Consider the following 15,651-nt stretch of genomic DNA (forward strand, 5'->3'; position numbering starts at 1 on the left):
AATACTTTTTCAAAGTATTGGTAGGGAGTTTTTTCATGAGGTATTTTTCCTTCAGTAGCTGGAACAATAAAGTTGAACAGTCTGTGTCCATTTTAATAATATTTTATGTATTACATAAAGAACGTATTACACATATAGGTTTTAAATACATACCACTTTAGTACATATTAGATACATATTGCATATACATAAGCATAGGTATTACATTTATGTATATACTGTCTTACAGTACATTTTAAGCAAGTTTTGTGTTTTTGAAAACATGGTGTTAAGTGTTAAAAGCACTGAAATATTGGGAATAATGAACACAAAAAAAGAGCAGATAGTTTGGACATGAGAGACAGAAAGGGAAAAAGTGTTTTTAAAAAATGATTTGAAGTTGTTCTAACTCACTAAGACAAATGCATCATTTGCAAAACTGTTCAATAGCGCTTTGTTAGCTAGAGAAATGTATGAGGGATTTAAGTGAACTTTTGTGATGATGAGGACTTCAGATAATTTGACTGGTGACATGGAACATTTTGAAGTGTCAAAGACAGGATGACCTAGTTCTTACTATAAGGTAGCCTTTTGAATAGTAACTAAATAGTTTCAGTTACAGAAATATTTTTACTTTCCCTAAATTTCTGTTTTTGTGTATGTTTTTAGAGTGTACTGTAAAAACCCTGTAACAGTGAGAATGCACCATGGTAATGGTCCTCAGAATGCCCAACGCCAGCTCCAGAGGTCCAGGTCCTTCACGGGCAGTGAGGGAGAAGAGCAACAGGCCAATTTACCCCAGTCCCCTGCAGCTTCTTTTGCACCTTCTGCAAGTCCATCTGCACCCCAGTCCCCCAGCTACCAAATACAGCAATTTATAATGAGTCGGAGTCCCGTGGCTGGGCAGAATGTGAACATCACGCTGCAAAACGTTGGACCGGTGGCTTCAGGAAACCAGCAGATAACGCTTACCCCGTTGCCAATCCCAAACCCAACTTCACCGAGTTTTCAGTTCAGTCCTCAGCAGAGGCGGTTTGAGCATGGATCCCCATCGTATATTCAAGTTACGTCACCGCTGCCTCAACAGGTTCAGTCTCAAAGCCCTACGCAGCCGAACCCTGTGCCGGTGCAAGCGCTACCAAATGTTCGGGCAGGCACTCCTGGCCCTGGCTTGGGTATGTGCAGCCAGAGCCCTACCAGAGGATTTGTAGATGCTAGTGTGCTTGTGAGACAAATCAGCCTGAGTCCTTCAAACGGGGGACACTTTGTGTATCAGGAAGGACCGGGAATTGCACAAATCGCTCAAGGAGCTGCTGCACAAGTACAGATTCCATCTTCTGGGACGCCTGCTACGGTACGGGAACGCAGGCTTTCACAACCTCATTCGCAGTCTGGTGGCACCATTCATCATCTCGGGCCTCAGAGTCCTGTAGCTAGCGGAGCAAATATGCAATCTTTGACTAGCCCAGGCCATATTACGACGACCAGCTTGCCACCCCAAATCAGCAATATTATCCAAGGGCAGCTTATGCAACAGCAGCAGCAAGTGCTTCAAGGACAGCAGCTGGGTAGACCCATTGGATATGACAGGACTTCCGGTGGATTGATAGCAGGAGTTGGAGGACCTAGTGCATTTGGAATGACATCACCACCTCCTCCCACAAGTCCTTCACGAGCCACTGTACCACAGGGGCTGTCGAGTCTTCCTCTTACTCCTGCCGTTAATACGGCAGTGAAAAAACAGCCCAAAAAATTGGAGGAGATTCCTCCTGCCAACCAAGAGACTGCTCAAATGAGAAAACAATGTTTGGATCATCACCACAAGCAGATGGAAATTCTTAAGGAAACTTTTAAGGAGTGTTTGATTGAACTGTTTTTCCTGCAACATCTCCAAGGAAATATGATGGACTTTTTAGCTTTTAAGAAGAAACATTGTGTTCCACTGCAAGCATACCTGAGGCAAAATGACTTGGATCTAGAGGAGGAAGAAGAGGAAGAACAATCTGAGGTCATCAATGATGAGGTAAGAAATCTGTTGGTTAATGTTTTGGGATAAAATTGTATATGAATTTGTGGCACCTGGATTGTGAAGTATTAGTGAAAGAGACGGTACCTGAAAAAAAAATATTACTTGAAGAAGTTTGGCAATTTTTCTTTAAATAGTTGGTCTGAGAGAATGCAGTTCTGCTCGGTAGTGTGATTCGACAGGTGGGTTGGTTTGTGCATGCCGTTAGGTGTGTGTATTCAAAGGAGAAGAATAGAGAGGTGAAAGGAGCTTTCACTGTCCTAGTTAGTATGTAAGCCAGCACACAAATAAAGATGGCATTGGTGTGGAAGCTGTTTTAAACTGTCAGAATGAATGCGAACAGGAATCATAGATTAAATTTCATTTACTAGACTTACACAAACCAAAAAGGAATGAGCAAGAAGTCTCATAAGAGGTTAACCTTTATTTGACTCGTATGACTTCTATTTTACAGAAGTTCAGTGTTGCTGTGACCAACAAAAAGCTAAATTAATCTAATTGCTCAGGGAGAACATGTGAATCGTGAAGTGTATGGGGTCACAGTAATGCATGAGGGTGCTTCGGCTGTCCTAGAGCTCTGTGCATGTGTTGCTAAGTGATTAAACAGCACCTAGAGGCTGGACGTTAACCAGTTAACTTTGTTATTTACACAAAGGTTTGAAATTACTAACTAATTGAATTCACTCTTTATTAATGACAAAGGATTTGAAATAAGCCTGCCGCAGACAGGTGCCATGCAGCTTTTCCTGCATGTTTGTACCCATTTGCGTAGCTCTTGACCCACAGCGACCATGGGTGCTGGAGCGGTGCCTGGCCTGAGCAGAGCCTACCTGGAAGCCTGCGTGGCAAGTGGTTGCAACAGGGTAGATAGGACTGATGCATCACTTGACACTCACAAATACCTTAAAAGTATGTGTGAGTATGTAGTTGCAGGTTTGTAAAGAACCAAACCAAACCTGTTATGTAAAGAAACTCAAGTTGCTTTGAAATATCTGGTAGAAATGCGTGTTGTCAGTGCAAATTGGTGAGTCTCTTAGGTGTGAATCATTAGCAATTGTATCTTCAGTTGGAATTTGTGGGAAATTTTAAGAGTAACAGCTGAAGTTTAATTTGTTCATTGTTTTGTGGTCTAAACTTCTTGACTAGGAAAAATGTATTTCTGCTTTTGATAGTTATAGATAATTTTGATGGAATCATTTCTTTATATAGTAAGATAAAAGCTAGCCTGTTATTGTAATTTATTGCCAATGGATATTCAGTATTTTTTTTCATCTGGTTTGTATTTTGTTGGATTGTTTAGGTGTTCTTGTTGGGTTGCGTGTTTGTCAGCTGAAGCACCAGGTATTTTTAACTACTGTCTGCACGTTCTGAGAGACCTTTAGCGGGTGTAGCTTGTATAGGTCCGTTGAAGTCAGTGGCACTACTACAGCTTACATTAGTTTAGGTCTTTCGGGTTTGCAGTTTGCTGTACTTCACTGCCTTCTTGTGATGGGTTGTGTTTTGTTTGTGAAAGCCGCTTGTCCCTCTGACTGCTGGAGAATACTGCAGAGTGCAGCAGCAAGAGTCTTTATGTGTTTTCAAACGATGAATCCTTTTGAAAGTTTGAGACATCTTTTGAGTATGTTCTTTCTTCGTATTTTTTTTGTTGTCTTCTCTTTTATTTCCCCCTCTCCCCTCTTTATCACTTTTCTGCTAAAGCAACGCACTTCATCCCTTGCCTGGAAAGGTTGATCACTTTGGGAATACAAGGGGAGAGCGAGTGGTGGCTGTGCTCATTGCTTAAATAAATGTTGGAGCTCTCTTCAGTTCAGACTGTCTGTCATGCTAATTTGTTGTCCTTTAGGACCAGCAATCATTAAATATAAAACACACTTTTATGTTAACTGGATTTAAGAAAAGGTTTCCAGTGACGAGAAGTAACTATAAATAGTCAAGGCCGTACTCTGTTCCGCTATTAAAAGCGAGGCAGAACTCTCCAAAAACGGCCTGTGTTCAAACCAAGCCCTGCTGATGGTGGTTTCGTTATAATCCCCTCTTCAGTGAGGTGCCATCAGTACCAAGTGAGTGTGGTGACCAGTACAAAAAAAAGAAAACAAAGAAGAAAAACTTTTAAAAAGAAAATGATTCTCCCTTCTTTTTTTTTTTCCCCAAATATTTCTCTCAGGTAAAGGTTGTGACAGGAAAGGATGGGCAGACTGGTACTCCTGTCGCTATAGCAACCCAGCTTCCTCCAAATGTTTCTGCTGCTTTTTCATCCCAGCAGCAACCATTTCAGGTACTTTTCAATGGTTCTAAAATGTAGTTTCATCCCAGATTTTTTTTCTCCATTCAGATTTGATATTTCTTAGATGAATTAGAATTTACCCAAGAGCCCATCCCTTATCATCTAAGCTAAACAAAAAAAGCCCTTTGCAATCTGCAAATGCATCAGTATTAATGAAGCCTTGAGGAAGTTAAGTCTTTGTCTCCAGGTTGCTGGCTTATTTCATTTAACTTTCAGCTTGAATGTTTTCACTTTGGTTTGTTTGTCTTTTGTTTCCCTAATGCATTTGGTTCATTTGTGCATTCTGCATAGTGATAATATGGATTCTTTTGTCTGTGGCATTGTAATTGTGGATTTCTTCTAAATTTCTTTTCTTTTTTTCCTTATCTATTAAAGGTTTTGAGTATGGCTACAGAAGGTTTTGGATTTGCCTTCCCTGAAATGCTTTAAACAACAATAATAACCCTCTGACACAATTTTTTAAAATAACTAACCGCTTTACAATAACTCTACTGTAAATGTTGAGAAGAAGAAACTAAAGTGCCTATTTTTATTATATAAGTTTTTTTTTTACAATACCCCCCCGCCCCCCTTTTTTTTTCCTCCATGAGCTAATACTAAACAAAGTAAAAAAATTAATCTGTTAAAATTTTTGTGGATCAGTGATGATGCAGTTTTTAAATTCAAGCTGGTATGGGTTTATGCATCTGCCTTCAACTCTGTTGCCGGGATGCTGTTGCTTATATACCCTGTGAATTTACGTATGCTAATTCCTCTGCAACTAAAATATTCACCTTTTAGCTCAATTATATTCAGCAGGGTGAGTTGCTCTGCTGTACCATGCGAGCTGTACGGTCTGCACTGCCTTCATCTAGGTTTGGCAAAATGGAGAGTTAAATGAAATGTAAAATGGGTTGTGTTCTTGTATAACAAATGGGATGTTCGCTGTGATAGGTTACAAGCGAGTTGCCGAGTAAAGGGGCTCACATGGAGAGCTCTTTGTTACAGCCAAGACTGAGGTGACTTGGAAGCCTCCTTAGGCGGTCAGGCTTCTTCTGAGCTGTTTAAAATACACAATATTGTATCAGATTATTTATTATAGTGATTAGGATTATCATCAACCTCTAGCTACACCAGTGATGAAATACTTTGGAAAGTAGCATACCCTTTCAGGGCTGTTTCAGAGAAACTAGTATGTACTTGCTGAAAATGTACAAAACTCTGTAATTGTGGTGGTACCTTTTAGCACAAACTGCTAACCAGAAGTATCATCTCTTTCTATCAGTCTTTGTCTCTGTAACTGCTTATAGGGAAATAATGTGTCCTGATCAGCAGCAGCATTCAAATTTGAGTAAGTGCAGCACTCAGAATGATTATTGTGGGTGTGCTGCATAATCATGACCTCTGGAGAACTACATTATTTTAATTAAAGTTAGGAAAGTTTTAGTCTAGTATTAGTGGCACATGACTGGAATTTATAAAGACATAACGTCTTTGCTCTTTGAAGCGTCTGGGCCAAGTTACGTGGTGATAATGCAGTCAGCTGGGAGGCATAGTCTAAGAAAATGTCAGTCAAAAATCCTGAAGTTGAGATGCAGCCTGAAACTGTGAGTATGCAGTCATCCGGAGTAAGAGTGCAGGTGAAATGAATGGCATTTGAAGCAGAGTTTGGAGAACTTACTTTTTAAAATTGATGTCCCAGAAAGCATTTGAAGCAAACAGGACATAAGCTGAATTTGTTATTTAGTCCAGTAGCATTGTAGAAAGTAGGTTTTCTGACTTATTTTAGAATTCTATAAATGCCGAAGTGCATGATGTTCGGCTAGACACTGGCTGTGAAATAGGCTGCATGTCTGCCTTAGGAGAGGACAAACATTTGAAAATGTAATCCATATCAAGTGTGATACGACAGTGAACCATGACCTTTAGGGATGAATATGAGTCAGAGCGTCTTAAAACCAAAATTCACATCTCCAGGCTATAGCTGTGTTGCTAGAGTGGCCATAAATGCCCTCAGAGCAGCAGAGAGATTAAATGTTATTAATTCGTAGCTATAGATAGAATCTGAGTGGCATGAGAGGTATTCAGCTCAAAAAGGAGTGTTTGAAGCCCAGTCATTTTAGGTGACAATCGCTGTGTTCATTAATACCTTTTTATGAAGCACTGAAGGTGCAGGGTTGTGACTGCTACGGTTTATTTTGGTATAGACTGGTGTTTATTTCCTTAGGTTTAATTTACACTGGTAGAATGTCTGTTAAAAATCAGAGAAGAAAAGACCTGTGAAGAAACTAAAATTTCCTTAGGAAAATTGCTGTCTTTGCTATGTTGTCATAGTATGTTTTCACAACATTTGCAAACCCTTGCTGTACGTGGATATGGCAAAGGCTTTCACCATCAGAAAATTGCTCTCGGAGAACTTGAGGGCTAAATCAGCTCATTTTCTAGAGGCTGCCATACATACAGTCCATGTTTGTTTTCTGACAGAACCTCTTCAGACCTTTCTTGGCATAGTCCTTATTTTTTCTCATACCAAGTTTCATAGAATATTGAGCATAGCAAGGCTAAATATTGAGGAGAACTTAAAAATATGACTTGGAAACTCCCTGAGAAGAATTGGGCTTGCACAAACTGACGGACATTAATAAGTACGTGCCAGTAGTGCTGAGGGCCCAAAGAGCACGGAAATCATGATATACCCAAACCTGCTTGCTTCAGTAATGAGTCTGCCACCTAAGGTTGATGCTGAAAGGATTATCTGGGATATATACGCTGTCACCCTTGCCAATATTAACTGTAGTAATTTTATAATAAAGTTTTCATGCCCTTTGTAATCCTACTGAAGCTAAACTCTCAACTTGCTGGATCAAACCCTGGTCATTTCTTTTCCATGTCAGTATCAATAGTGCTCTTCCAAGCTTGTTAATTCATAGTTGTGTGATGTGTATCCTCAGACAAAATGTCTAGTAATTTCTGATGAGCTCTGATGTCACCTTAGCCTTATGGCAATATTATGTTTCTCCTCACTGAGTTTCTTCGTGGTGCTCACTTTGCCAGCTGTGCAAACAAGTCTAGCATCTGGAAAACTAGAATTGGAACCTGTAACTTGGCTGAGATTCTTTTATTCCATCTTCTGAGTCTCCGCACTTTTTCCTGAAATATTTCAAGGCTAACCCTCATGGAGCTCTATCCTGAGAGCGACAGTGGTGGAGGCTCAAGGTTAAACTGCCTTCAGGATGGCAGTTAATTGGTGTGTTAGTGGTGTTTCACACAGAGTGAAGAGGATTAGATTTTGTAAATGTATTGACTCTCATTTCTTATTTTGTGTCTTGTTAATTATGCTACAGTTTACTTAAATTTTCTCTTCTAATTAATCCTGTAGTGAAGCCACGACGTTTAATTTTGTTCTCAGCTTTTTATTGCATCTGTATACTATATGAATATGTCATTATGACTTCATTGCAGCATTATGTAAATGATAAAGGGTAATACATTAGTGAAAACTTCCATTTATTTAAAAAAAAAATAATTGGGCAGGTTGGTTTTACATGTCCCATTTTCCTGGGTTTGTCATCACTTAAAAAATTAGACATGTATTATATATATAACCAACTTCATCAGTTTAGTTGCTGTTTGAAATTTAAACTAGACAGAGAGTATCTGTGCAGTATGGACATCTAAAACGTTCCAGCGGATATTGAGTGAGTCTGGTTTTCTTTGTCGTACCACTGTTCTGAAGGATTTGTTCTGGGCTGGCTTCTCTAGATCTGTTTGTAAATTACATCTTGGTGTTAGACTATCTACAGATTGAACTTTTGTGATTTGTTTTCTTTTTCCAATAGCAAACGCATACAGGGACTCCGGTAACCGGGACTGTGAACACCATAGAAATTGAAGCATTTAAGAGGCAGCAGGCGCTTCCACCAACAGGTATGTTCTGCCAGCACAATTTCACTTCGGTTCTTTTTTTTTTCCCAAACAGTTAATGGAGCCCACTTTTTTGTCACTTTTGAAAGATACAGTTTTGCCTCACCTTGGGAATTGCCAGATCCTTGGGACTATCTGTTGTGAATGGTGCTGTGAAAAGAGTGCACTCCACTCACAACACATAGGACTGGATTTGGCAGGCATGGAGACGTTGTTAGGTTGATTGTTCTGGCTAAGAAAGATTTGGCAGGCATGGAGACGTTAGGTTGATTGTTCTGGCTAAGAAGATTGGAGACGGCCAACATGAAGTTAGAGGGACTCTGCCCTTGGAGCATGTTCTTCATAAATGCTACACATGTAGTCGTAGCTTTCTGAGCTGATGTTGGAATCATGTGTAGTGGTTTGCTTTGTAAAATTGAACCCATTCCATTATACCATGCCATAAATGGAATTTGAATATCACAGATTCGTCTAAGAGACCACGAATTGAAGTGGGCCGTCATGGGATGGTTTTTCAGCACCCGGGTGTTGCTTCAGGAGTTCCTCTTCAACAGCTAATGCCAACGGCACAAGGTACTGTGTCACCACATGCCAATTGCACATTAATTTAACAAGGAGATGTTAGTGGTGGGACTAGAAACTTGGGCTTCCGGCCTTCCAAGATCCTAGTTCTACCACACACTTCTCCATGTAAATTAATACTTGGTATGCAATGCCTGGTTTGTTTAAGGAGCTGAGTGACGGGCTCCAAAAGTGCATGTGGGCATGGAAATACGTCACAGGTGCTGATGCAAAATGATTAATCAGAATTCTGGACCTGAGCCAATAATTTATGAAAAAGAAACCTCCTAATTTGCAACATCATGACAAATTTTTACTCGTTAGTCATGCCAAACTGTAGAATATGTGTTAGAGTAGAAGTGTGAAGAACTACGTATTATTTAGACTTGATGGTGTTATTTTATTTTAGGTTAAATTCCAGTAGCTCACCAGTCCTTTTATTTTTTTTTTTAAGTGTAAGACGTTCAGAAGACATTTAATGACATCTTTTTTTTTTATAGTTGCTCTGCTCCAAATTTTAGTTGCAGTCCCGTGCATGAAATACATTGTTTATTGTAATAGTGATTTATTTCGTGATTGTGATGTGGTATTTTCAAGTGATGGTGTCTTGTGGCAAAGTAAGTAACAAATGAGTCCATTTGCAGTTGATTTCCTCTTTATATCAGTAAAGAGCATTGGATGTTTTAATTTATCTATGTTGTGTTTCCTCTTGCTTTGTAGGCGGAATGCCGCCCACTCCTCAAACTGTACAGCTGACTGGACAGAAGCAGAGTCAACAACAGTATGACCCATCTAAAGGCCCTCCAGTGCAGAACGCAGCAAGTCTGCATACACCTCCGCCGCAGCTGCCAGGGCGACTGCAGCCCGCCAACGTCCCCATGACGTCTCTCCCAGCTGCGCTGCAGCTTTCACAGCAGCAACCGCAAATAGTGGAATCTCCAGCTCAGCCCCAAATTCAGGTGAAGATCCAGCCTCAAAGTGTACCCCTGACTTCCGCTCCACTTCCAGCACCTCTTCAGCAGCAGGTGCCACCAGCAATCCACATGCAAGGACAGACACCAAACCAAGTGTCACAGCCACAAGCTACAATACAGCAACAGGTTTGTGAAACTTATTGGGGTGAAAATGTGTTTGTTTCAATGCCCAGTAAAGTCTAAGAACATTATCTTCCTGAAACAATATGAAAATTGTTAATATATAATTCCACTGGACACTTAAGTCCTTTCCTTGTGAAAACATAGATGTTAAATTTTTGTTAAATTAGATTAAAGTCCGCGTTGTGTTCTGCTGGTGTAGCCTGAGACAGTGTTGAATGCTAAACTCATCGCTAACAAATATGTTTCTTGGACAGACTGTGACTCTGACACGACCATCTGCAGATCCTGCTCAGACTTCTCAGCGTCTTACGGCAAATACACTACCGCCTACCTCAGCCGTTGTGCCAGCAACTGTCTCAGGCACAACACCGCCTTCTACGTACCCAGTACAAGCAAACAGGACCTCTCCAGCAACTAACAAGTCCCTGTCTCCCATTGCATCAAAACCCCCAGGCTTAGCAGTAGCAGCAGCAGCACCTAAAACACAAAGTCCAGCTCAGAATGCGGCAGTATTGCCACAGGACAACTCTCAAGACAAGCTTGCTGAGCAAGTAAAGCTGGTAAGATTTTTTTATTTTCCCCTAAAACGTACGGACGATTAACACACAAATAACAGTTAACGCAAGTGATGTGTTTGAGTTGTGAAAATGGACTATTTTTCGTGGAAGTGGGGTGTTTGGTTATTTTTTTTAGTCTGCTTTACATACCGAATTTTGCTTTTAAGGGCATTCAGAGAAGCTGAAGACGACTTAGTGGTCTCAGTATTGTTACTGAGTTCTTTCTCTTTCTATTACATTGATTCCCTCTACTCATTCAAGGTGACTGCAACCTTATTTATTTTTATAGGTAATTGGAGATGTTGTTTTGCTTATTTAACAGGAACATCATAGAGAACTTGTTTTTTCACAAAATCGAGCAGTATTAATAACGAAGATACATTTATTTTCGCTGAATAAATACATCTGCAATCTCAGTTTAAGAAGAAAAAGGTTTATTTGATTGCAGTTTGCATATGTCTTGTAATTAGTTTTTTTGTGTTTCCCAGTGAACCTCTTTTATCCTCTTATTTAACAAAGTGCTTCTTGTAGTACAGGTTGAAGTACTGTGATTCTCTTTATGCATAAGTTGAATTTAGTCTGCTAATTTTTTCGTTGATGCAGCGTTCAGACTTGATTTTTGTAATGCATGTCTCGTGCTGTTACAGCTTTTTTTTTTGCTGTCAATTATTTTGATGGAGTGGGAGAAACTACTGTTTTTTATTTGGCTGCTGTTTTAGGTGCATTCTGCTGCTGCATTGTAACTATATGTACTTCTTTTTAAGGAAAATCAAATCCATCAGCGAATAGCAGAACTGAGAAAGGAAGGTTTATGGTCCCTGAGGCGACTGCCTAAACTCCAAGAGGCTCCAAGACCAAAGTCTCACTGGGATTATTTGCTGGAAGAAATGCAGTGGATGGCAACTGATTTTGCCCAAGAGAGAAAGTGGAAGATGGCAACTGCTAAGAAGGTACTTAAACCACATTTTTTGACTCAGAACAATAGATCTTGGTATCACTCAGCTTGGTAGCAAAGCTATTGAAACGTTTGTTTTCTACAGATGGAAGTGAAGGGAGTACAAGGCACTGATTTTTAACTTAAATGAGGAGCCATGTTGTCAGCTTTGGATATTCTAGTGTTTGAAACAGACTAGACAATTGTATTGATTGTGAATGCACATAACAGTTTTGGATTTTGTGGATTTTCTTCCTTGGCAAATCAAATCACTTGTTTAGGGGGTGTTCACTGTGCCGTATTTAAAAAGTAACACTATTGTGCCTGCCTCACAAATCAGTTATTCCCTTTCTGTGAAGAGTAAATACAGAATTTTGTAGATGACTTCCATTGAGTGTGGTTGTCTGTCTAATTCTTCTTTCTTAATGTTAGCAAGAGGTGAAGGAGAAACCATGGAGTTCAAGGGACAGCAGAGGAAACATGGTAGAAATCTGTTGCCACGGGGGAAGAGAGCAGCACAGTGGGAAAAATTAAGTCAGTGGTGGAATGAAAATTGGGGTGGTGTGAGATGAAAAAAACCTGATTATTTACAAGAAGCAAGATTTTTCTATGGATTCTAGCAATGTTGCACCTTCTTTTGATACATTTATGACAGGTTTGGGTAATGAAGAGAGCAACTGAAGGTCCTAAATTTAAATTGTCATGTTGATTTGTATTATATATCCTGAAGTGATGGAAACTGAACGTTCTTCCTTTGATAAGCAAAGTACTGAAATAGGTGTATCATTTTGGAAGATGAAGATCTGCATTTTTGAATATAATTTACGTCTGGATTTGAAGCCCTTACTCCATTTGTGGCCAATGATAGTTTTTTAAGAATAGGGGAAATGAGAAGGGTAAATACGGAATGATCCTTTCCCTGGCAATATGCTGCAAACTCCTGGAAGTCAGTGTTTTAGGGACCTCCTGAGCTAAAGGTCGCAGCAAGTCGGTCTGACCGATCTTTCACTCATGTATGTACACTCTTTTTGAACTCATTTTACCTTTGGTCTCTGACATTTTGCGGTGTGATTTCTATCACTTTGTTCATACGTTCTGTTGACAGAAGTTTTCTTTTGTGTGTTTGCTGCTATTCTCGGTAGATTTTTTCCCCAGGCTTTGTTTTGAGGGAGTGTTTTCTACTTGATTGCTTAGTTATAGTCCTTGTATCATTTTTTTCCTTCAAGTTTCATGTCTGTTTTTTTACTCGCATGGTAAAATTGGAGGTAGGTACTACGTGTGTAAAGCTGTGGTCAACATCTGGCTGCTGATAACCACTGTAATCCTAAGAAATGCAATGATGCGTATTTTGCCATAACCTAATTCAGTGTGTCTCATGGTATTTTAGATGGTAAGAACTGTGGCTCGTTATCATGAAGAAAAGAAACTTAATGAAGAGCGAGCTAAAAGGGAAGAACAAAACAAACTGAGGCGAATTGCTGCATCAATTGCTAGAGAAATAGAATACTTCTGGTCTAACATTGAACAGGTGAAATAATGACTTAGCAATACTTGTGCAATCATACTGTTTATTTCCCCTTCAGTAATTTATTTATAAAATTTAAGTGCTTTATTAGACTTGATTTGCATTTCAGGTTGTTGAAATAAAACTGCAAATTGAGTTTCAAGAGAAAAGGAAAAAAGCTTTGAATTTAAAGAGAATTTCAAGGAAAGGTAATTATATTGCACTTCAGAAGAAATCCAGTATAAAGTCTGATGCTGTTGTTTTACATCATTTCACTCAGGTGCATTTAATCTTGTTGGTGACAGAACTGTGAGCTGCTAACATTGGGTTGTGAACAGATCTGAACTTTGAGTTCTGGGGCTTTTTTATGTTTTTGTGCTAGTTTTTGTTAATATTTCTTGTGGTTTATGTTGAATGCGTTTGAAAGTTCATGTAAGAAACAGAAACTTGTTAAGTGACTAATGCCTACATAAATGTAATAATTTTCCAGGTAAGGATATAAAATCTGCAGAAGACCTTTTATTGGAAAAAGAAAGTGAAATGGTAAGTCGTTCTGGTTCTTAACAAAAAAATAATATTAGTTTAAATATGGCTACTTGTGTGACAAGGTTTTGATAAATGTGAAATGGTTTCCGTAAATACATGGTGATAAGTGGATCTCTGTGTAGTTTTTGGCAATTGAACATATTGTCATAAGCACAAATACCACTTTTTCTGGCTGTGAACCCCATCTTTTAATGGGAAAGTGGATTGCAGTTGATACATGTGTTTTGAAGGAAGAAATCGTACTCAGTGACTTTGAATCAGCCATTGTAACATTGTAAGACAAAAAAAAAAAAAAGTACAAATTGGTTACCAGACTTTGTTTTGGGCAGGAGTTTAATCTGCTGTAACCAGGGGTAAACTTTGTGCAGCACGTAAGCGTGTTTTCAGCTGCTCAGCTGTGATTTATCCACTGAAAGATGTAGGTGTGTGCTGCAGAACGGATCAAACTGAATTAAGCTTAAATACTGTTTTCCCTAGACAAAATGTGTGCTAGGACTCCTTGGCTACATCTGTGCAACTGGAAAAAGAATGGGCGAGGGATTGTTCTGAGGCCCTGAGCCATCTGGCGTGGCACAGCTGATGCCCTCTTGCTGAAATGCTCCCCTTTCACCAAGCAGAATGCCTGCATCTGAATCTCCTGTTAGAAACAAGCTTTAGCATGTGTTATCAGCCAAACTGTGGCCTAGCACTGGCTGCGAGTGTTAATTTGCACAGGCTAAACCATGCTACAGAGTATGCTGGACAGCCGAGGGTGAACAGTTGTGGGACTGTGCCGTATGCCTTTCTGACTGGCTACTGAAAATTTAGTTTTTGACTCCAACCTGGGTACAAGTTTTTTCTTCAATAATGTTTTCAAGGGAAAGTATGTAGTATGGCTCTGTGTCACAGCTGGACCTGAGTCATTGGAACCACAAGCACCTGAAGTGGCTGATTGCATGCAGCCTGCAGTACAGAAGCAGAGTATCTCTTTTTTGTCTGACCGGGAAAGTACTAATAGGTGTCAAGTGTCTATTAGCAAATGCTATAGTGACTGCAAGGTGCTTGTTGCTTTCCTTAAAAAAACAAACAAAAAAATCTCCCTAAGTTTGTTTTCTGTGATTTTATGTATTTTTTTTTATTTAATGGTAGGGTGGTTCATCATCTGGCAGGAAAAGAAAGGCAAGCACATCTTTGACTGATGAGGAAGGTGAGTCACTTTTCAAAATTGTGCATCTGTAGCGTAGTACATAAGTTGTTTATTAAAACCCTGAAACCACAGGTTTTCAGTCTGTTACTGCATGGATGCAGTGCTTTTCACAAACCAAATACCAACACTCATCCATTTCTTAGATTAGATATTCAATTTGATAGTAAATTTCCCTTAAAAGAGCTTTAAGAAAAACTTGAAAACAAGTTTTCCCTGAAAACACACTGCCATCATTGTTGGTGGATTTTAATTCTTTCTGTCCTCATTCCTTCGTTTCCCAGACCTTCCTGGTGGTCTGAAACGTTTTTTGAGGATTTCAGGCTAAATAACCCATCTACTTTAGCTCCCTTCTTGTGATGACATCTGTGTCATGTTTCTGACAGAGAAAATGCCCAGTTTAAAGCTACAGAATAACCTATCTCTGGTGACCATTGCCAACCGACATTTACGGGTTCAAGACTGCCTTTTGTCCTGAGGCAGCAGTGCTTCTCTCCTTTTCACTTATCTTTTAAGTTCTGTGTTAGTTGCTCTCAGATTTCTTGTTTTCCATGTGTCTCATGCTTTTTAAATCCTGCTAACTCATAATATTCGATGCTAGTACACTTCAGAGGTGCATAATTACAAACTTCCTTAATTATTCTGTAATTTGAATGCCAAGGTTAGCATTTGATTTTATTTTAGTTGAAGATGAAGAAGAAACAATCGAAGAACAAGAAGCTAAAGAGGGAAACATAAACCATCAAACTGAACTGTCTAATTTAGCCAAAGAAGGTAGGCGTGTAGCTTGATTCCTCTCTGCGGTGGGCTCTGAAACAACAGGTGAAAAACAAACAGTGGTTATTGTATTTATAAGTAGGATTATAGATGAGAATTTGAAGGCATTCAGATATTCAGGCATATGTAATCCGTGTCTATTCTTTTCTGTTTGGAAAGTTGTAGCGGTTAGTTTATGGGGTGATGATGAACATCTGTACTTTATAAAGCAGTCCGAATACTAACTAGTTACCACACCAGGTAGCTTGAGAAACAGTATTTCTCTGCTGAAGCACTGCATTTCTTTAAAACCTCACACCA

At 39.4% G+C, this 15,651-nt stretch overlaps 1 protein-coding gene across 1 annotated transcript in view; it reads left to right on the forward strand.

The window, feature by feature from the left end:
• The first annotated feature begins 679 nt into the window (after window positions 1–679).
• The window catches only part of EP400 (E1A binding protein p400), a 46,140-nt gene continuing 31,168 nt past the window's right edge, over window positions 680–15,651 (forward strand). The window contains exons 1-11 of the mRNA XM_010161106.1: window positions 680–2,002; window positions 8,108–8,195; window positions 8,658–8,765; window positions 9,474–9,853; window positions 10,105–10,410; window positions 11,172–11,357; window positions 12,729–12,869; window positions 12,976–13,054; window positions 13,336–13,388; window positions 14,520–14,577; window positions 15,259–15,348. Of these exons, the coding sequence (XP_010159408.1) occupies window positions 680–2,002; window positions 8,108–8,195; window positions 8,658–8,765; window positions 9,474–9,853; window positions 10,105–10,410; window positions 11,172–11,357; window positions 12,729–12,869; window positions 12,976–13,054; window positions 13,336–13,388; window positions 14,520–14,577; window positions 15,259–15,348 (2,812 nt within the window). The remainder of the gene's footprint in view (window positions 2,003–8,107; window positions 8,196–8,657; window positions 8,766–9,473; window positions 9,854–10,104; window positions 10,411–11,171; window positions 11,358–12,728; window positions 12,870–12,975; window positions 13,055–13,335; window positions 13,389–14,519; window positions 14,578–15,258; window positions 15,349–15,651) is intronic.

The sequence above is a fragment of the Eurypyga helias genome, unplaced genomic scaffold (assembly GCF_000690775.1).
Source record: "Eurypyga helias isolate BGI_N326 unplaced genomic scaffold, ASM69077v1 scaffold12241, whole genome shotgun sequence".
NCBI classification, from domain to species: Eukaryota; Metazoa; Chordata; class Aves; order Eurypygiformes; family Eurypygidae; genus Eurypyga; species Eurypyga helias.